The sequence below is a fragment of the Manacus candei genome, unplaced genomic scaffold, assembly GCF_025592945.1.
Source record: "Manacus candei isolate 608988 ecotype Guabito, Panama unplaced genomic scaffold, ASM2559294v1 h1tg000035l, whole genome shotgun sequence".
NCBI lineage: Eukaryota > Metazoa > Chordata > Aves > Passeriformes > Pipridae > Manacus > Manacus candei.
The window spans coordinates 6,240,271-6,263,552 of record NW_026138083.1 but is presented as its reverse complement, the minus strand read 5'-3'; the positions used below and the strand labels follow the sequence as shown (position 1 = coordinate 6,263,552).

General features: G+C 41.5%; 1 protein-coding gene across 3 annotated transcripts in view; it reads right to left on the bottom strand.

Annotated features, from left to right (window-relative positions):
* Positions 1-9,068: 9,068 nt before the first annotated feature.
* SPTLC3 (serine palmitoyltransferase long chain base subunit 3) overlaps positions 9,069-23,282 on the bottom strand; it is a 166,499-nt gene continuing 152,285 nt past the window's right edge. The window contains exons 22-24 of one of the 3 annotated variants that reach the window (XR_007905367.1): positions 21,514-21,560; positions 20,098-20,219; positions 9,069-9,153 (exon numbers count right to left, since the gene is read on the bottom strand). Coding sequence is in view for 1 of the 3 variants with exons in the window: in XM_051792757.1 (XP_051648717.1) it covers positions 20,180-20,219; positions 21,514-21,560 (87 nt within the window). In the remaining 2 variants the exon portion in view is untranslated. Of the gene's footprint in view, positions 9,154-19,850; positions 20,220-21,510; positions 21,561-23,282 lie in introns of those variants that run through there. The other 2 variants (XM_051792757.1, XR_007905366.1) reach the window with 2 other exon arrangements.

The window sequence follows — 23,282 nt, the reverse complement described above, 5'->3', positions numbered from 1 at the left end:
GTGAGATGGTCAGAGCACAGAGAGAAGCTTCAGAAAGATGCTCTGACTCCTGGAGTGTGCTAGTAAATAGCGGGCACGGAGCACAGACACCCACCAGGCACTGGTGAAATCACACAAATGTCTCTCCTGGTCCTGCCAGAAGCAGAACTTGTGGACAAAGTGCTGCAGACACATGTCTGGGCTGGCTGAAGGCTCCTCTCTGCACAGCTGTGCTGGCTTTACAGCCACCTCGGGAGAGAAGGAGGGACGGCGGAGAACGGATTGAACGTGCAGCACCTTGGTGCCTGCGGCTGAGGACATCGCTAAGATCAAAGCACATGTTCATTCAGGGCAGCTGACCTGCCTGTGGAAGATTTTCGCTCCTCTAGTACCCTGAAGACAACAGCAAGTGTGAAACAAAACGGCTCGGAAAAAGCAATACCTGGAGCTCCACCTTGCTGCATGAGACAGTTATTTGCTGCTAGTGAACAACTAAGAGTTTTCTTCCCTCTTTATTCGTAATATCCTCGCACAGTAAGAACTGGCTTCAGGAGGAGGTGCCACCCTACACAAATCCTCTCGGGAGGCTTTAGAAAGACTGGTACAAAAAAGGGGGGCGCGAGTCACTGTAAACAGCACAGCCCCATCTGATCAAGCCTTGTTAAATAACATTGTTCATTTTATGCAGTTATATCATGTAACAGTTTATACATTTCCAGTGCATTTTCTTATACATAATGTCATTCTTTCAAAATGTGTGATGTGTGGGCTTATTGTTGCTTATTGAAGCTGCTGGCAGTGGTTTTTTTCTGGAAAGCCAACCAGTCTGACCAGCTGGCAGGGCAGTCAGGCCAGCCCCTTGCAGTCTTAGTTCCAGTCACCTTTTCACAAGATTAAAAACTCAGAGGCAGTTTCTAGCCCTAGATCCACAAAGCAGGTGGTTGATAAGATTGTTGGCTCAAGAAAATAGGAACTTTGTGGCTGGGCCCGCTATAAAAGAAAATTCTTTTCCATGATTTACAAATAAATGAACTTCAGTGGAGGCAGGATCAGACGCTGTGTATGAAGAACTCTTTTTACTGTATATGGAGACAGTAGAGAGATCTTTTTTAAACAAGAAACAACTTCAAACAGAATGAGAAATAGAGAGAAGGGATGGGGGGGGAGTAAATTAACCCTTTTTTGACTTCTGGTACTTAACCTCAAGTAGCTTTTTCATAGATCCCCGGAGGAGTTTTTCTGTAAAATACTACAATTTACAAGTAGGTTTAACTACAACATGTTGCTTTTCAACCACAGAGAGACAGGAAAAGATCCAATTGACACCTGCTTCAGACAACAAATGGGACACAAAAGATGAAACTCATTTCAAAGGGTCTATTTGTTTGTCCCTTGTCATGGATTAAACCAGAGGGGCCACTATTTCGGGATGGATTCTGCTCCTATTCCAGTCAACGGAAAAAAAAGCGCCTATTTGTGTGAATAAGGCAGAACCGGCCCCTTGGCGAGGAAGCGAGTTGGTTGTTGCTGAAGTTTTACTGACAATTCTGTAGTAAGCGGGGATATAGTACTTCTGAAATGCTCGATTTGCAAGCCAGATGTTTGAAATATGAATATTCACACTTGCAGAACTTTAAACAGACCGATGAAAGTTTACTGAAAAACAATTGGGAATACAGGAATTTTTTTTAAGAATGCAAGGCACCACAGTACGTTTTAGAAATAGGTTTTCAATTATTTGATTCAAGTCTAACTTAATTTAGAAAATTCTTCCTGTCTAAAGCAATTTCTTCCTGTCTAAAGCAATTTGTGTGTGTATGCGTAAGAAGAGAGAAAAATTGCTGAAATTATGCTTTTCAGAAATTCAAACCCAATGAAAAAAACACGACTACTTCATTGCCAGTAGTTTCATTAAAGGACATAACGAGACGCTGAAGCAAAAACTCCAAATATCAATATCCTTAACAGATTGTGCAGGGGTTGTGTTTGCAGAGCTCCCCTAGACACGTGCCCCTCTTTGCACTTTCTGTTTCGGTCCCGGCGTCCCCCTCCCTGGGTGTGGGTGAGGTCGGGAGCTGCTCAGCTCCAACCCAGCTCTGTCTGCCCAAAGGAGAAGGAAAAAAACCCCAAACCCCTGACATGAACATTTTGGCAGCTCTTTGTTTCAAAGAGAACAGAACTTTGTCTACCGCTTGCTGTCCTTCACTTTTTCATGGATGTGTCGGTGGACGGGGTTTCCAAATCCCTGTCCCTGCAAAGCAGCAAACCAGATTTTGTCCTCGGATACCTGTCTTTAATCCCCTGGAGCTGTGCTGAGTTTGGTCCACACATGAACTTTTGCTTGTGTATTTAATCACTGGGGGGGGTTGTGGTAGTTCGACCCTGGACTGTTATCTGCTGTTCTGCTCTTGTGATTAATCACACAATCGCTTTTTTTTCTTTTCTTAAAGCCTTCAAACTTCAACCTACATAAGTGGGATATTTATTTAAACTTGCATTGCTAATGCTGACATGTATAGAGGAAACAATGAAGTCCAAGAGCCTCCAAAGCAGAAGGCAAATCCCGGTAGCCGCAGATTTTAACTCCCACCTCCTCAGCCCTGAACGCTCTGGCCTCAAAGCTGCACTTGGGAGTCTCACCCATGGTGACATTTGCTGCTGCAGAACACCCAGAGTTTGGAGGCCACCACAGTCAGAGGAGGCTGCAGAAAGTGGACTGTGTAGACAACGGAGGAGCAGCCAAATCCATAATAACTGGTGTGTCACACAGCAGCAGCAGCTCCAACACACGCATGAGAAGGTAGTGATGGTGCACAGGGAAGTGCTAACTATGAATTTCCTGCCTTTTGTAGCCCCTTCCAACAGCGTTAAAACGCCATTAAGAAATAATTTTGTGCTAAATGCTAGGTTTTAGCATCCGTTTACTGAGGTGCTTGAAATCTGATTTCTGCCCTTTTAACTCCCGATGGTTCCTCGATGCTAAAGGACACACGGGTTTTACAGTCAGTTTAACTCTTCTAATTTGAAAATAGTACAACTTAAATACTGGGGTGTAACTGCCCCCTTTCTGCAGGTAGGGATGATGCAAACATAAAGCGTGTTCCAAACTGCGGGAATGATCTATACGAGTATAAAGCACCTTTAGCTGTTAACTCACCTTCATTAGGGTTTTCATTAATTTAACAGTTTCAATTAAAAAATTCATACCTCCTGACTGAAATAGATAAAAACAATCTGTGTGTAAATAGATTATATAAAAGGACTGGAAGGCATGGGAATTCCTGCTTAATAATGCAATTAGAGACACTAGGGCTGAAGAGATCATTTGGATGTGTGTGAAATTCAAGCTGCTGATTGTAGATGCATTAGATAACAAAAAATAGCAATGGTTAAGGGTGCTGAGCCTGAATCCTTCCCCAAGAATGCCAAGAAAAGTCAGCCATGTTATAATTAATAACTAATAAATAAACTAATTTAAAGTGGACAGCATTTAGCATTGGGTGGGGGGAATGAATACGTAAATGTTTAAATTGGTTTGCCTCCTCTTGTGATCATCAAGCCTACAGTATCTTTACAAATGGCAGCTTTCATTCTGGCTCTAGAAAACACATGGCAATCCTCTCGGAAGCAGATCCTCTCGGAAGCAGTCAGACTACAAACAGTTCTGGTTTGTGTAGTGCAGTGGTTATATCTATAATGACATCTACTTAATGTAGAAATCAGTACCAAGTCAAATAGTTGATACAATCCTTAAAGAAACAGAGGACTTGCAAGCTTAACATGAAAAGAGAGATAATACCTTCCAGCCAAATACCAGACAAAGCTTACCTGGCCTTGCAGAAAGACTCCTGCCTGAGGTGATTAAATGAACTGAGCAATCGTGGTTGAAAGGGCAAAACTCTGCCACTGACTGAAAATTATTTAAACAATAAATATTAAAAAAGTAGAATAATTAATTCATCTACATGTGTGTCTATTCATCTATCTATCTATAAAAACCTGAGATGTGATTGTTACATTTAGCAGGTAACACAAAATGATAAAGCTAAACAGAGCTGAAGGAAAATGGGAACAAACTCCATTCCAAGTAGACAATGCAACAATGAAGAAAGTCCAAGCAGAAAAATGTAGCGGAAATGATGTTGCAAAAATACTCCCATGCATTGCTTGATGCTCAGGGAAACCTCCTAACCTGGGTGCCAGCATGAATGATCAGCAGTTCCTGACAGAGCTGGGAAGAGCTCAGAAGAAAAAGCTGTGAAGGGTGGGGAGAAAACAATGCTGAAAATATCCTCTTGCTGTCATTTCAGTTAGTATCTTAAGTGGTAACTCTATATCAAAACTAGAAACAAAGAGATAAAATCCACAGGACAAGTGGGGCCAAGGGAACTTTCCTGTGTGAGAAGGGGCCTAGACAGACCAAAAGGAAGGAAGGGAGCACACACACACTCGTGGACAGAATAAGGTCTACTAAAAAAGCAACTGGTTTGCACAAAGGGGAATGATCTCTTCCATCCTATCGGACAGAGACAACACAGCATCCTTAATTGACAACACTTCTGAAATCAAAAAGGACCATGCTTTTTTATAAATAATACCCAGCACTGTAGAAATGAGTTGTGGGATTCAGACAGGAAAGTACTGAAACCAGAAGAATAAAGAATTTCTCTGTAAACCTAAGCATTTTTACAAGACCAAAATCTCTTCCCCAGATAGCATAATATTAGCAGAATCAGTGGTGTTCCATCTAGTTTTTCATGTGGACTCTTGCATTTTTTTCCAGTAGGCACATGGATCCCTGTGCAGTTCCTGAGCCTACTGACATTGCTTTTGCTTTTCTCAGCTGCCTGTTGCTGCCCCACAGATTCATAAACTGCCGCCTGAAAGTCTCCTTTCTAAAGGATTTCAGCCCTGAGAGCTCAGGACACAGTCATCTCAAGACCAATTAAAAAAAAACAACTAGTGATGGGAATGGAAAGATTCTCCATTGGACTTAATTATCTAGGGCAAGGAGAAAACATCCCTTTCATCCAGGAATTGCATAATTGTTTATTATGTGCTACAGTCTCTGCTTTAAAATGAATGACAAAACTCGAATTAAATGGAAGGAGGATTTGACCCATGAGGGCTCAGACATTTTGAAGCATCTGATTTGCTGATCACTGACAAAAAAGAACCTGGCAAAAACAGTTCAGTACTTAGACAATATACTTGCAACGTTTGATAAGCCTCTCTCTCCCCCCAAAAACCCAAACCAAACAAGAAACCTTGGCTGATTCTGCCTGTCTTCATAGTGTATGTGTGAATTTACGAGAGAAACTAAGTTTGCCTATTGCCCAAGCGGAAGTCCAGGCCATACAGAGCAAATAAACTTTGCATGTAATTTGGGGGTTTCCTTAGGCCCAGGAATGTGTTCATTTATCTCTTATAAAGTAGAGGTAGAGCATAGGAAATCCAGAAATAATCAACACTCAAAAGACTGGTCAAGGCTATCATTACAAATAAAGAAACCAGGCTAAGAGACCAGTTGTAGTCCATGTTAGGCTGACAAACTGGATTTTAAATTAAGTTTTAGCTGGAATGAGTTTCTGAAGTTATTTTTAGCCTCAGCCATGTGAGAAGCACATGGCTCCATAAATACATTCATTCCCCTCAAGAATAAGTTAACGGGGGTGGGGTGTGTGGAAGGAAACAACCTAAACAATTCATTTAAAGTTAATAACCCAGTCGAGAATTTTATGGCTTTGTTTTTGAAACATTTGTCATAAAAGTGATTCATTTTTGCACTAACATGCATTCACAGACCAACAGTGAATGGGATAGTAGAGTGATGGGAGGATCCAAATGGGCCTTTCTTAGCCTACAGCATCTATGGTCCACCCCACCCCCTGAGCTCACAAGAGCATTTTGGTGCAGCTGTGGTGGGTTCTGGCTCTGAAACACCCCACAAAGGAACCTGCCTTTTCCTCTGCTCTTACAGAGAGGGCTTGGGGAGAGTCAGCCTGCATGAAACCCTCCAGGCATCATTTTGGAAAACTGCACACAAGGAAAAAAGTACAGAACAGAACAGTCATGCAATAATGTTCATTTTCCCCAAATATACAGGGAGGGACTCGCTGAACGCCCCGAACACATTTAGTCTTCCAGTGGAAGAGGGCTCTTCCAAGAGAAAGGACTTGTGCAATAGAGATCTAGTCTGTTTTCCCAGCTACATCAGCAGATCTTACAGAAAGGCAGTAACTCCTCTACAAACCTCCTCTCTCCTCTGGGTGGAGATAAAGATGACAAAGGACTAGTGCAATTAAAGTGTATCATTATGTCCTCAGTCTGCAAGCGTTTCAGTCAGGAGATGCTCCTCAGCTTTAGAAAACAAAACAAAAAAAAAAAGGGAAAAAAATAAAAAGGAGAGATAAATGGGCCTATGGAGCTTGTTTATTCTGGTTCATCCCCTGACCCAGGAGGTCACAGGCCAGTTGCTTTGGTGTTGCAGCTCCCTGGGTCTGAAGGTTGATGAGCATATTCAATCCTGGTAGGAGAGCAGACACACAGGGCTTGGCTGCTTCTGCAAGACAGAAGCATTTGGGGTTTTCTGTGAAGCTGAAAGAGGCACCAAATTGCTGACATGAAGGTGAATTTGGCACCCTGTCTGGAGGTGACTCTCTGAGGGGTCTCCAGGACCATCTGTGGCCAACGGGGTCATGAAACAAGCGCAGCTGGAGCTCTGTGCTGGTGAAGGGCCTGGAGGACCTTAGCTGGCCACTCCAGTTTTGCAGCTTTATTGTTTATTTTTGTCGTGCTGGCTGGGAGGTGTAAGGATTTTTCCCTCATTTTTCACAACTGCTTTGTTACATTGGATTTCCTCTGGCAGATGATCCACATAAAGGTTAAAATAAATGCAGTTCTATAAAAGCAACAAAAGGGACTTCATTGGGTGAAATGGCAATGAACTGTAGTTTTTGGCATGCTGAAGCCTGGGTTTCACCTCTCTGCTCTGTATGTCCATGTGTGTATTTCTGACTATGGACTTGATTTTCTTAAACTCTACAGAGGAGTTTATCTTTGGTTACTTCTACTGTGGACTACTGGCTTTGCCCCTTTTCAACTCACAGATCAAAGATGCTATGTAAAAACAGTGCAATTATGACTAAAATAAACACTTTAAACTCTGTGATTTCATCCAGTTTTTTTCTCCTAGGTTTGTATTAACACTCATGTGACTCAATCAGCATTGGTAGCAATAAAATACACACGATAATCCCCTGCTGATCCATCATTTGTACCCAGAAGACTCAAGTTGTGCAACTTGTAGTTTATTTCCTTTTTCCAGCCCCTGTCAAAAGTACATGCCCTTATGAAGGGTACATGTGATACTTAGGAATCAAAAGAACAGCTAATTAATTACATCCCACCTCCTCATATGGAAAATGGATCTAAACTAGCATCTAAAACACAATGTGTTTGCTTTAAATAGCCAAATGCTGAGGGACCAGAGTGATCTGTGGGGAATTTTTGGCACCATATGAAGATTCTTTCAGCCCTCGAATCCCCCACCCTTGAATTCTGTGGTGGGTTAGTAGGGAAAGGATATAAAAATGTGGAATTTTTTTTAAAGGCTTTTCTCTTTGTTTTCTATTCTCCTTGGCTGCGCTCTTATATTTTTAATACCGTATAATAGTAAGGAACAAGGAGGGTCATTCAAAAATATTTTTTAATCTTTATTAGAAACAGATTTTTTTTTTTCGCCTTTTGCTGCTGCTGGACCACATTTACCTACAAAGTCCTAAAATGGTTGAAAGAACTGCAACCACAGCTTCTACTTAGGGGTTTTGAGGGGTGCCCACACAAGTCTGAATGACTGCTGGCAGTGGAGAATACCAGGCTCTCACCAAGTTTTTACGTGCTGCTGACCACTTCAGTACCAAGGCATTTCCCAGGGGTCCAAAATTAGATACCAGAATTGCTCTTTTGCTTCTGAAACAAAAGAGATGCTTTGCTTAGCCCTGACTTTTTCCACTTAGCCCCCCTTTCATTAAGGCATATTTAACTTTAATTCACCGTGATGGCACAGTGGGATGAATTTAAGGGTTTTGGTGAATGAGGAAGGGACTGCTCATGTACTAATAGCCATGAAGTGCCACAGCAGCAAGAGATGAAGGAAACACTTGGTCTCAGCTGTGATGGGAGTTAGTTCTCTTGCTTCCAAGAGTACATGTACAATTGGGCTTTTTTATGGCTTTATATATACTTGCACTTTCAGACTTAATTCTGTCTGCACCAGAAAAGGAACTCTAAATGTCTGAGGAAGGCTTCTGTAAGGAATAAGAAAGGCATAGGGAATATGAGGTTTTAGAACAGAAGGTTTCATAATTCAGAAGTATTAAGGCTGCCCCAGCCTATTCCAGTAGTGGGGATGGATGCCTATATTTGCTTTTCCTTCATCCCACATGCTGTACAATCCCAGCATTTATTGCCATTGGCAGAAATGAACAATAAAGCCTCCTATCACTGGAATTAATGGATTTCTTCCACCTGTGGGCATTTCTATGTCCTGCCCAGTTTGTAAAGCATAATCCATTCCCCCAGCTTCCATGCCATGGAGAAGATCTCTCATTTCTATATAAAAGAAGTTAAACTTGCTGCTAATAGTTATTAAGACTGATTAGATGATCCCAGTGCCTCATTTATGCACACAGGCACAGCTACTGGGAATTGAATTGCTGACATCACCTCCTATACTATTTGGAATGTAACATCAGACTATTAGGAACATTAATATAAACTAGCAGTCATATTTAAAAACAAGTAAACAACAATTAAAAAACCTCATAAAAATTAGAAACACATAATATTAAAAGGAGGAAAATGTAAGTGTTTACATACAAAAATGTTGACATACAAAAAAAAAAAAAGCAATATAAAAAGAACAGCCATTTACCTTGTGTAACGCTTCTCCAGATGTCTGGGCTTCTCCATTCTTATTTTTGACTTTTAAAAAAATTCTCAGATGATTAGAGAAAAAATAATCATTAAAAAAGTATAGCCATTTTAAAATCCCAGGAAACATCCTTATTAGACCGTATGCATCCCACCTCAGGCTCTTTGATGTAGTTACAATGGAATTTTTTTTTCTTCATAAAGAATGGGGGAAAGGCAACTCCAGTAAATACTGTGTACCTACAAAAATAAATGGATAAACATCATGTCACTCTGAGTTATCTTGGGAAAAACATCCAGCAGAAAATACAGCAACATCACAGACATGCAGACCAAGTATCTTAAACCAGGCAAAGTATCTATTATTGCTTGTTTTTATCTTTCTCTAAAGGGAAGCTATGTTTGACCTCTAAGGAAGGTCAACAACTTAATTATTGTACTCGAGACAAAGCTACTCTGTGCACAGGAAATGAAAGCTAAAGAGAAGCACTTTGAAAAGAAAGACGTTTTACTCTCTTAAATAAATGAGACCTGCAAAATTCAATATTGTTTTCATCCTGACCAAGCCTTCTGGCTGGATGCTAAGTGATGTTCATCGGGTAAAGACAGGAAATCCAGGAGCCTTCCTGCCTTTGCAACACAAGTAGCAGGGCAAAGCAGTTTGGAAGACAGTAAAAGAAAAAAAGGCTGTACAGGGAGGGCTATCACAATCATACTTCATTAGAAAGCCAAATCCACTTGCTTGAGGAATGAACACCTTGAGGCATTTTGATTAAAAAAAACCCCATTCACTTCTTATTTTAGGACACTGCTTAGAAGAGGATAGCTTGGATCTTCTGAGGAGATGCAGTTGGAAGAACAAGGAAGAGGAAGAGCAGTTGGGCTCTGTGATGTGCCACCTTCTGACAGAGCACCTAACACTACAGTTAATCCAAATACACCCAAACAGAAAGAAAAACAAACAAACAAACAAATGGATGTGTCACCATCACAAACTATAAGCACTGTGCTCTGGTGCTGAGCTTTATAACTAATACTGCTCTGCCAGCTTGTACCTCAGTTTTCACTTTACTGCCATATGTTGGAGCTATGGGAGGTTTGAGTGATCTTTAAAAATGCTGTGCTGTTATCTGGGTCTGAGCTGACTGGTGCTGATCAGCCCAGAAGGAAGGACAGCCTGTAGCTCACTGAAAGCAAGGAACAGCACAGCAGGAATGTGGAGCATTAGGTTTACGGAGAGAATCCAGCTTCACCCAAAAGCTCAGAAAAGGGATGCTATTCACCAGTGTTGGAAAGCCATAAATCTTTAACTGGAGTGGTCTGGCAAAGGGTAAATCACCAGCCACATGCCTTTTCCAGAGAAAACATGCCATTTCCAGTGAATAATGCAAAGACTGCAGCCCTGCTCTGGGTGGGGGATGTGTCCACTTTACCATCAATGTCCAGATAAAAACAATCTTGGAGCGTTCCTAGTCAGAAGAACATGGAAAAGCATTTGTGTGTGTGCTACCTCTTTCTAGAGCTTAACAATAACAAACTTTGTGCCCATAAGCAAGAACCTCCACAGAAGTGGCTGGATTGTCACCAGTGCAGTGTTGCAGCTTCTCCTGTGGTTAATGGGAATTGCCAGCAGAGCACACTGTGACAGCCAGGCTGCTTCTGGACTGAAGACCAGATCTCCCACCACCCAGCATTGTAGCATGGCCTATTCCCACCCTGGGGCACAGCCAAGAACTGCTGCTCACCAACACCCCTGGTCCTCCATCTCAGGCTCTGAAATACCTCCCTGGTGTTGTATGGAGGAGGGTGAGAAGTCCAAGAGGGTGAGGAAATCCCTTCTGGCTCCCTACCTGACATATATCCCCGCCTGTGGGGCTGGCTGCTGCTGCTCATTTTTGGCAGCTTACCTGCTCACTGATGACTTAACTGGATGATGTTTTTTAAGAGCACCCCAGGGATTTACAGCTCATGTTACATTTTAAGTCACAAAGAACTTAGGAGCCTGCATTTATAGTAATGCAAGTGGCAAATCAATAAGGTAGGGGACCTGTGGAAAAATCAGTAGCAGTCATGCAATGGGAAGCTATCTTAACCCCAACTCACAAGGAAAATTATGTTAGTTTGCACGGATAACTTAGTACTGGCATTTCTTACCATTTGAGTACCTGACAAATTTTTTCTTACCTGAAAGGAAGGACAATACGAACCACTCTGTCTTGAGGGGTTTATGAGCTTTAAGAATGCCAGAGTGACCTTTTCCAATCCAACATCATCATTTATCCAACAGATCTTTTCAGATGTTTTGAACTCTCTGATTTCCACAGGGCCTTGTTTCTTGTCTCAGAGCTGTCCTAAAACTAGACCCCTTCCATGTAATTGGTGTGTGTGATACCTGACAACACTCAGAGATGCAGGATATTCACTACTGATGATAAGGTTTTTCAGAGGGAGAAGAAACAACTAAGTTTCGAGTTCAAACATTCTGCCTTTCTCCAACTTGTGGAAAAATGGGGAAAAATTGTCCTAAGCAGGCAAACTTTTTCAGGAGTTTGTGCAGTGGCTGAGCACAGAGTGGTCTGGCTAATGAGAACAACCGATTATGCAGATTTAACACAAACACATTTTAGGATGGCTAGGATTGGATTCAATCTGTCCCCATATAGGTACTGACAAAGCCCACAGCCTGCATCTGGGCCAAGGCTTTCACAGTCACTGGTTCCAGGATGTAAACTGTCATCTGCAGTCTTTGTTCTCAAATGTCCTCAAAAACCTTGCATTTTGCTGGTTTAAAACACATGTTCAGAGGACTTTGCTTTACTGAGTGTTGCAATTTGCCTCATAGACTTGACCTGCCTTGTTTATTTACCACTATGGCATACCTGCAACTTTTCCAGCAGCTGGTTTATTTATTTTTTCCTTTCAAATCCTTCATAACAATAATGAATAGCTTGGGGGCAAGAACAAATCATTGCAGGACCTTGATAAAAATACCCTCCTGATTTATCAATTTGCTCACTTAATATGTGTAACATTTTAGGTAGTGAAGTTTAAAAACTATTTTGTACCACCATTTTTGTTATCAAAACTATGCTAACTGGTGTCATTTATGTCACCATCTCTTTAGCTCAATGTGAACTATTTTGTGCCTCTGATTTCCCTGCAGTTGTCTCAGAACTGACATCAGGTTCACTGGCCTATAATTACTTGGGGAGGCTGGGAGAAGGGAGTCACCTCCTTCATCCTTCTAAAATAATGATGCATTTGTCCAGTTCTAGGTGTCTGGAATTTCCCCAGTAACTTATGAGGTAAGGAGGTCCCCAAGAGATGTTGATATAAAGTAAAAACTGCTATAAGCAAGAGACAAAAATCTCACCCTTGAGGCTTGGAAACGCTGTTGTAACACTTGGATTCAACCAGATCAGGATGGAAATGGATAATATTTGTTCCTGTGGATTAGTAGCCTGTCCTGCATTTGATTCTGATGTATTCATCAGCCTTAAAAGTACACTCAATTTCTGCAATTTATGTCCATCTAGAATCTCCAGTGTCAAATTACTGAGTGGTGCTGACTCCAGCAGCAGCATGATGTGGCTGGATTACCAAGCACTGACTGCTTTCCACCTGCTACAGTAAATTTCCTGCATTCACACTGAACTGTACCCCAGCCTGCAAACTGCAGCACAACTGACCTAAACTGCAGGATTTTATGAGACCTCCTAAAGTAGGCAGTTTTACCTGGTTTTGAGTTTCATTAGGGAAGCTTTGCTCCAGATTCCACCATTTTTAAGGGTAACAGAGCATCACCATGCCTGCCAAAATGGGAGGCAAGGATTCATCCTTCAGGAGAACATCACTGCCTGGAGACATCACTAGGAGACAGTGTTTGACAGCAGACATGCTCTTCTAGTTCTTCTGATTTTTTTTCTCAACCTAATTTTAAAGACCTAGAAAGGCTTTTCCCTACTTGTCTCCTGTTTTGCACTTGTGTATTTTAAGGTTCTGCATACATGGAACCATTTTAATGGGACAGCAGAGTTGCACTGAAGTCCCAGAGTGCCTCTGACAGATGAAGAGATGGCAAAAAAAGTGAGTAGTAGCCAGCAGATACAGCCCTGAGGAACAGCATGAAGTATGCCCTCCAGTACATGCAGTTATGTCCAGTTGACATTTCTCCTACATGCACTGGAGAGATATTTATGCTACTGCAAATTATGCCTGTCTTTGACATTAAAACATCTGAAATCAGTTCCTAAACTCTGAGGAAAAAGGGTACTTAAACACTGATACAAAATTAAGAGAAATCCAGCAAGAGAGGCCTCTCTGTCTAATGATCTGCTTTAAGAGACCCCCTACAGACTTTCAGAAGACACATAAATTCAGCTACTTTCCCTCTTTCTTGTGGGGGGAACCCCCCCCAAAAAACAACAACAACAACAAAACCCCAGAAAACCTCAGCTAGGAGTGAGAGATCCGTTGTCTTTCTTTTTTTTTGTTTTTAGGGTACCTTCTATCTGTTTGTTTAGGATATTATTTTCCTTTCATCAAGAAGTATGGTTTTCTCAGATACACTGTTTACATGGGCACAGGGTCAATCTCTGTGCATTTTCTTCCACCCCTACAAATGCAAAATTGTACAATCACAGAACAGCTTTCACCACAACTTTTAGGGCTGATCCAGTATCAGCATTTCTCTTTCAAGAATAACTCCCACTCTCAACACCACAGAGGTGGTGGTCTTGATTCTTCATTAAACATCCAGAGGGCCAGATACCCTGCTGGAGTGTGTTAGGGTAGAGGATGCTGAGCTCAGAGAGAAAGAGTTCCTTTAGAACTCCTCCAAAGTTCCTTGCAGTTCTTGTGGAATCTGAAGGTTGGTTGCCCCAGATGAAGCTTCAAATGCACCTACAGAGACAGATTCCTAAGGTTGAGAGGCTTCATTTTCACATCTATTTCTTTTAACAAGGTCAAAGTCTTAAACTGATGCCTTTCCACAAATCAGGAGCACTCTGTTCAGTGATTATTCCATTGAAATATCAAATTGATCAAAAGGTCTGGTGAACAAGAGTATGTGAGATGTCCCTGTCATTTAGAGAGGGATGGAGAGTTCCAGCTGTAGGCTTCGTGCCTTAAGGTCTGCTATAGAGTTCCTTCTAATCCTTATATGGCATTTCAGGACATTTCATTGATCCTCAAAATTTCAATAAAAAGATTGGACTGAACAGTGATGCAATAATTCAATCAGACCACTCTGGCTCTTGACATTTCTGCAAAGATTTCACTCAACACAAATTTGGGAGCACCAGGTATGACATGAGTGTAATCCATAGCCAGCCTCTCCCTCAAAAATGATAACACTGGAGTCCCAACTGCACTTTCCCTCAGGTACATTATTCAGACCAGGAGTAGGAACCAACTGTAATAACTGCCTGGTTCAGCTAATTTTACTTTTATCACATCTCACACCTTCTCTGACCTAACTGGGTGCAAGCTGTAAGCAAAAATATGCTGGTTCCCCGTTGCAGTATTAATTCTGCAAGCTGTACAGGCATTATTTCAAAAAGATGGAAACCTGCTAAAAAGAACATGTCTTCTCTCTCAATTAATAACAAAGGGTGGAATTTAACATTATCTTGATGCATTTGCTGCCAGAAGAGTATCTTCTAAAGTATAAAAAGCCACTGAAAATTGATGTGTTTCATTGACACCTTGTCTGTACATTGTCCATACAGACAAGGGCAAATGCACCAGTTTCTGTCCTTAGCCTGTGTCTTGGGTTGCAGCAAACAAGCACTGCAATTTATACCAGACACTGAAGAATATGAATATTTTCTTTACTACTCAGCTCCAGGAAAAGATAATTATTATAAGCAAAACCAGATGAAAATCTGAGAATATTTTATGATCCACTTTCATTTAAAAAAAGAAGAAAAAAAAAAGAAAAAAGTCTATTAGCCTCAGAACAATGGGGCCAAATTCACACTTGGGGTAACATCACTGACATCAGTAGAGCACTGCAATTAATTTGGCCCATGGGATCTACTTGAAAATATAACATACTGTCACAAGGATGACAGCCAAATTCTGTGGAGAAAATCTTTCTATACTGACTAATTTGGCCTTAAAAAGACATCCCAGCTGTACAAGCAGTAATCCACTGGGCTGGATCTTCAAGTGCAACTCTGCTTAATTCTGTACAATAAAGCTGAGTTATAAACACCTGAGAATTTGGCCAAGTGCCTTTTCCAGACCAAATGAGAGATCACAGTGTCAGTATTATTTGGCACCAGAATGGTGCTTACGTGACATTCAGAAAAACAAAGAGAAAGAGACTGGGGGGTAGAATTCAAGAACAACCAGGTAGCCAAAGATCTGAGTGAAATACTGATATCCCTTGCTAATCCCTTCTTATCCTATCTCCTCTCTCTCCCACCAAGCAGTCTCCTGAAGCATGTTAAGCTGCAGGGAGAATCAGAACAAAAAGCAGAAGGCTTTTTTGCTGTTTCTGTCGTCATTTATTTATTTTTAAACAGAAAACTCTTGTCCCTTGCAGTGATGACGTTTTAATGAATCCATCAATCACTGCAAACTCCAAACTAGAATCCAACATAAAAGAGACCTATTTGTAATACGTGACCTAAGCCCATACCTAATGAAATTAGTTCTAAGGGAGACAATGTAGGTCTTTCATTGCTGTCTCCATGGAATCGTAGATGATTAAGCTGGACAGGGCCTTGTGGGTCCTCAAATCCAATCCTGTACACCTAGCATCACTTTATCCTTGCCTTGTTCCCTGGAGTGTGTTATCTAATCCTTTGCTGACTGACTGTGACCCACCTTACAACTTCTCTTCCATGGGCAAATCTTCATTGTGTGTTGCCTAAGCAAGGTCTTGATTGCCCCTGTAGGTCTTCAGTTCCCCTGCATCAAAGATTTTCAGGGTGTTTGGATCCATGCTATCTCCTCATCCCCTGATTATTTTAAGTCTTCCAACACTGTCTTTTGATTTTCTTGATTTCTTGCTCATTGGCAGCCCATGCTGCATCACACCTCTGCCACCACGTTGGGTTCCTCAGGACACATTCATAGTCAAATCTTTGACTATATTTTGCTGCTCCCATATGCAGTAAATCCCCCAACTTCACTAAACCCTGCCTCAGTTCTTTGCTTCTCTCCTCGTGGCTAACAAACCCATTACAATTTGCTTTCCTTACTATTTCTCTCAGGTTGGTGTTTCAGAGCTCTCACTTAATGCTTTCTTACCACAGCATTGCTTTTCTTTGCCACTCATCCTGTACCTACAGCACCTGAGCTTACTTCTTATCCCAGATGGAGAGGATTATTTAACTCCTGGGCTCAAGAGCATCCTCCCTGCCAACTCCTCTTCCTCAAGATCCAGTCCCAGTGACACCACTAAGATGCAAATCCCCAAGACAATCTTCAAAATAAAATCATACTTAGGGAAGACCCTGACTTCACATTCAAAGCTCTCCACTCATTGCTGACTATTGTTTTGGCTGCTGGTAATTTAAACTTATGCAGATGATATAAACATATTCAGTGTGCTGCATCCATGGACAAATTCATGGGACAAATATTGCTGCTGGCTTCAGAAGTATCAGAGAAAGCAGTTGCTGCTCCCTCGTGGTCATCAGCATCATCCCTGTTCTGAAAGTTACCATCCCCTAAACTTTGCAGTAATTTACAATCTTTTATCTCCCGTCTGTCTACAGAGATGCTTTTTTCTATAGTCTTGTTTAAGTCAAAGCAAAACAGGGTAATAGAGAGTTATTACTGAAATGTCTTTAATCTAGCCATGTCAGCAGCCTCATGGGATGGCTTGACAAGACAGATCAGGACACGGTTACAAACAGCAGTTTCTAAAGCAACTGGGTAGTCCTGAACTCAATGATTCCTCTCTGTCTTTTCCCACTTCCTTTTTTACCACTTAGTAAAGTGTTTTCACTGACTACATGTCCTGTCAGTACTGTCTGGCATGACTGTGAAGCGGTTTTAAAACTTAGGTGGCCCCTTGATTTTTGAAGAACAGATAGAGACCAGAACACTTATGTTGTATACAATATAGAAATCAAAGCTTAGATGCTATCACACAGCTGACCTCCTTCTGTGCTCACCATGGATGGCATCACACAGCAAATCCGCAATTAAAAAGTGAATGGCAATTCCAAAACCTTTAGAAAAAAATTACCTTCATGTACTGGGACCAGCACAGAATGCTTTGTTGTCAGCATGCCTTTCTTCTTTTGGGGTCCATTGTCCCTTGCTATAATCACTACCAAGATATTTCTTTCCCCATCTGTTAAAATCCAGCATGAAAATCAGACAGGGCTCTTGCACCCTTTTCTCACTATTTTACATGTGAAAGCTGGCTTTCCTCACTGTAAATTCTAGTCCTGGAAGACAAGGATCACAAAAGGCCAAACGGAGACCGCCCTCAGAGAAGGATCTGCTTTAGCTGCCTGTCTCTCAGCAGCTTCCTTCACAGAGCTAGTGCTGAGGAGATATATCACTTTTATTACCTTATCATTCTCCATCGGGACTGCAAGAGTTCTGTGGAAAAAAAATCCAGAGCATTTGTAACTTAAAGCATTGTCCTCTCTCTGTTGGGGTTGTTCTTGACCTGTTTCTACAATATCACTTGTCCTGAATGGAAGACAATCCTTATTTCCATCTGCTTTTCTTATTTCTTTGCTCCTGGTTTACATCTAGCATTCCTAGTTATGGAAGAACAGGGAATCTCTCTGCTTTTTGGCTCCACATTGTTCCTCCCTTGTTCTAAACCATCAAGGAACCTGTCTGCTGTCATGGACACCCCTGTTATACTGGTGTGGAGGGATCTCTTCTCCTTCTTGCCTGAAAATCAGTCTGCCTTTTATTTCCCCCTTCTTCCCCCCCCGTGGAGTCTCAGTCCTGCCTGTCTCCACTGTCTTGTCATGTTGTCTTTAGGGGGTAGTTTCCCTTCCTTTCTTCTTTGCCTCTGAATTGTCTTTCATCTGCTGTTGAATAAATTTGTTGCTCAAGCTTCATCTCTCCTGCACTAGCTAATTTCATCCTCTCTCTTGCCCTTGGATAGGGTTGTCCCTTGGATATCCCTTTCCACCTTCTTCTTCTCAAGACCAGCTTCTTATTCAAGCATTGTGCTCTAGTATTGCTTTTGCTGTCTCCTTAGGATCACATCTTTGAATTCCTCCCTGAATTTCAAGTTACCTCCATCTTCCTCTTTAGTGCTTGTATAATTTCCTCCATGACTGTGGTCAAATTATGTTTCATACCTGTGTATGAAACACCATTTTGTGCCACACTGCACTGATGTGCAATGGGAAATTCTGCAATCATCCATCTTCTTTGGAACCTTTTCATCTTTTGTTCCTTTCAAATTATTCTTCAGAAGAGCCTAATAGAGTTAGGTACCAAAATTTCACCAATCCTTGCTAGGTGCATTGGTTTATAACACATGTTAGAGAAATGGGAGACTATCACAAGTTGTTAAGCAATAAAAATCCCTGCAACATAATCTGTTGTGGTTGGACATTTTATTGAAATCCTGGATAGTCATTTGCAAAAAAGCTGACATGCAGGGTTTGGATTTAATCTTCACATTTCCACTCAAACTGTGGCATTGTTTGAACACAACAGCTTTGGGATCCTGGCAAAAGAGTAAAACTGTCCGAGCTGTTCCACTCTGGTTTGAATTATCTTCTTTTTATTTATTTATTTCTAGCTTTGAAGTCTGTGTACTTTAAAAATCAATGAACATCATATTAACAAGCAGACACTAATTACATTTTAACAAACTGGAAAGGCTTGGCTACAAATCTTTGAAAAGATAGATTCACATTTTAAAAAGCTTTCTAATCCAACTGGCATCATTGTATTAAGACACTGACAAAGCCTACACAGAATGGAAACGTTAAAGGAATCTGTTTTCCAGAATTTTTTTTCTGTGATTTATAATTAATCTTCATCATTGTACTGTCTCATACACTAAGTCTGGTAAACAGAATAGTCATGACTTTTACAGGATTAATGGAGACATTCTGAGATATAGAAATTAAAAGACCACTCAGATAATAACAACACTTCACTCTTTTGTAGCTCTTCTCATCAGTTCAACTTATTGTTTTACAAACAAATCAGAATCACTATCAGAGTGCTACAGAGGGATAAAAATGAGGCTAGAAATGCTAATGTATGTCATCTGTAATTACTTAGCAGAACAGAGGCAGATCAGAACTGGGTCTCTTGTATCCAGTTCAGAGCTCTAATTCACAGGTTACAGTGGTTCACTGAGCAGTTTTTAAAACATGGGTATTAGAGTGTGCAGTGGGAGTCAGAGAGTTTGTATTGGGATGATCTGCACACCAGGAAATGCTAAAAGTGTAAAGAGACGGTCCTGGAACTATAAAAAAATATCATGCCTCTTCTGACCACTCTGTCTGAGAGTAGCTGTGTCCTTGGTGTGAGGGTTGTTAAAAAAGCAGCTCCCACATGAAAGTAGGATCCCCAGCAATGCACAAAACAGTTTCTGTACAGAGCAGAGAGCCAAGACATCACGAGGTTTGTGTGGTAACAACAAGGGGAGAGTAGGACACAAGGAGGATACTTGTGTCAGAGCAGGCTCCAGGAAACACACAGGAGAAACTATGCTTTTGAAATGTCCCCACCGATTTCACCACTTCTGTGCTATTCCAGAACAGCTGCTTGAGAGGTAAACAGATGAGGAACCCACTTCAGACAAGAAGTGATCTGTGGCACAGCAAAGCCCCTGTGCCAAGAAACATTTATTCACTGCTGTGCCATGGATCATGTGAGGTCATCAGACCCCAACAGGCTCAGCTGTCCTCTTCATGCTGTGCTCTGAAGAGAGAGATCTGTCTCTGGCAAGACAGACCTGCTGCTTGCAGTGCTGGGAGGGGAAATACAGATACCAAAGACAAGAGTAACAAACTTGATGGCACTTCATACTTCATGGAATGAGAGATCAGTTCTGAGCTCCAGGAACTGGAGGATACATAATATGTTGTCCCACTCACAGGATACCAGAGTCAGTTCATGCTCACAGTAAATTCTTTGAGACAATTTCAGTGGAAGTGAGAGGGAAGGACCATTGCTCCATGACACACACATCAACATTTCTCTGTCTGTTACTACAGGTACTTGACTTACTTGTGAGAACTGATTTTCTAGACTTCCTACAGTGTCCTGCTTTCATGGCCACATCTTCTGGTTGAGCTGAAGTGCCAGAAACTCATCTGCTGGAGCGACCTACGGCCCATGTCCTTCTGTATCTGCAAAGAAGAGGACAGCCTGTCATGCCTGTCCTGGAGCCACATCAGGTACACCTGGCAGAGAAGCACAGGCAGCTGTCACCATACCACAGCCACTCCCAGAGGTGGCATCCCAGCAGTGATGCCCAATGAGAGCATCCCAACCATCAGTGATGCTGTGCACGCTTGTCACTAGAATGATCTCTGAACAATTTTCAGCATGAGCACAGCTCGTTACAGATGGTGGCTCAAGCATCACTGTAACCTTGGCTACCCCTGCAGCAAAAGCTGTGGAACTTGAGTATACTGATAACAATTAAAACATCTGGAAGTGACTCTCCAAAAAGGTTCTATGAATAGAGTACCAAGTATCAGGGTCATCTGCCATGGCACCTCATCTACCCTTGCTTCTCTTGTAAAAAAACAGGAGTAACACATGAGGTGCAATAGCTCTCTTTGCCTACCTTGAAATCACTATTTTGATGTTAAAGACCACATTTTCCAGTTTTCCACCCACCTGGTTAAAAACATTTGACAATTCCTGTAAGGCTTGCACCAAAAAATTCTTTCCACACAACTGGATCTAATCTAAGTCTCTGAGTCCACTATGTCTCTCCATCTCCTGTGCCTCTACATTACCCTTTTAACATGATTAGCACATGATAAAAATGGATTTATCAGTGCTCTCTTATGTCACTTGTCAGTGACATGCTATGTATGTGGAAAGAAACACACTCCCCTCTTCAGTAAGTGCTGAACAACCACCCTGATTCAGACCCCAGACTCCTGTTCTGATGGTGCTTAATAGTTTATTTTGTGTGGTCATATGGGTGGTGGTTTTGGGACCATCTGGACAGGTCTGAAGCTTTGCCTCCCAAATGGATAAAGTGAGTCCTCATTATCTTGTGACTGATCCGCAGTGAGCACAAACAACACTGGATGTGTGAGTAAATGAGGGAAACACCTAGATACTGTTTTTCAAGGCATCTGGAGGCTCAAATGTTCAGCTGCCAATACCCGCAAGACATCTGCCATTTCTCAGCTGGTGGTGTGGTTTCTTTAAAATTTAGTCCTGATTTGTGTTTTAATTTGAAGAACAATTAAACTTTATGCACAAATAAAAGGCAGATCATATACTGGAGAATCTCTATTGGATTTCTAAGCAGGCTAGAAAGTACATAAACACCTTTAGCACAGACTGCTTTTCTTACATCACTACTTTATTCCCTGTCAGGACATAGAAAAACGTGATACACCTTCAACCAAACACACTTTGAAAAATAAAATAAAATTAAAAAAAAATCTGAAATCCTACCTTAAATAAATCCACTCCATATCTTGGTCCCCTGTGAAGAGCAGCGGCTGTGAAACAGTCCAGAGACAAGAATGTTCAAACCCCTCTGAAATAAATGCAGGCAGCTCACCTCACGCTGACAGGTTCCTCTCACGGTTGTACTGGCCTTAAAATAACAGTATTGACTTCAAAGCAAGACTTAACCTGGTCTACACTTGCACAAATGACAGAACAAGCCCATTCTTGGCTCAACAGCTTGGGCAGTTCAGATTCGGTTCAGCGCAGAAATTTCGCACCTTCAGGAGGAAATTTTTATTTGAAAAGGAAAGATTAAAGTCTGCAGGAGCTGATGAGGATACCAGGAAAAGCAGGCAGTGAGGCAATGCCAAAAAGCCAACTGTTGCACTTCAGGTCCTCTGCAGCTGCCAGTCTGCTTTCCCTGAAACATCAGAACAGAGAGAACAATACAAAGACACAGGAGCAGTGGAGGGGGGAACCACCTTGACAAGTTTGATAAGCTCAGGAAATGGAGACTTTCTAAAAGATGAGGTGGGATAAAGGTACAGGAAAGGGCAAACAATTCAGATACTCTGTCAAACAGAAACTCTTGAGTCCTCCCATATCATAAAGGTCAATCAAGATTTTATGTAAGATAATGAGATGCAGTTTGACAATAAAAAGTTAGTGTAGTTATACCTGTGTTTCCACTGGATTAAAACATGACAACTTGGCCTTTTTTTATTTATTGAAGGCAATTCTTCTTCAAAACCTTCTAAAGCAATTACAGGGAGCTGTATTTCCCAAGAATGTGCATGCCTGAAGATGGAGCACATTCTAGGAAATACGTGTTCCTTATGCTAGAGGTGTTAATTGCCTAATAGATACTCTATCAGTTTTTCTCTTAAACTAGCTAGAATAGAGTTTCCAAATGCTGGTCAACTCTACATCTACTAAAAGTGATGTAAACCAGGAAAAAGTCCATGCTGGTGAAAAAACAAGCAACAGACCATAACTAAGCCTCATGGGGAAAATCTAAAAGACTGAAGTTCCCACGAGTTTTATTACTGCACCAGTGGAACAGGGATTTCTCCCTAACTGTTCCCCAGCCCAGGGATAGTCAGTCTGTACTTTCTCTAATGTGTAAGGGATGGAAGAAATCAGAAGAGGGCACATAATAAATCAACTGACAGTCTCTGAAAAATAGCTGTCCTGTCTCCTTAATATGAGTGAGAGTAATGTTCTGAGGGCAGGAAGAATTTAGCTTTAGGCCGAAAACATTCCCCTATAGGGGTACAAAAAGTGATCACTCTGTAGTTTAATGAATCTCAGGCCTCTCTTTGAGGGTAAAAGCGTGTTGCCTGCAACAGCACGTGTAATAATGTTTGCTGAAATATAAACTATGGCCCTATACCACAAGATGGCAGGTCAGAAGTCAACTGAGGATCTGGCCACAGATGTTCAGTAATAGAGATCAAAAAGCAATAGATCAAGTTCAGTACTTCTCCTTCAGGAGCAGGTTGCAGAAATTTCGCATCCCATCTCCTTCACAGTTTAAGTGCACTCACTCTGCATGTAACAAAGCTGTACATCACAAATTGCCAGATTACTCAAAGTTCATGTTTCCTAATTTCTCCTCGTCCTGTGCTTGAGTATTTAATTATTTATACAGTGAGTTTGCTCTTATCCACAAACACAGCTCCCCTGAACCTCTGCAGTGTTTTTCAAGTCCATCTACCAAAGTGAAGAATCATATGACACACCATTTAGTCCTCCCCCAGCCCTTGATATAT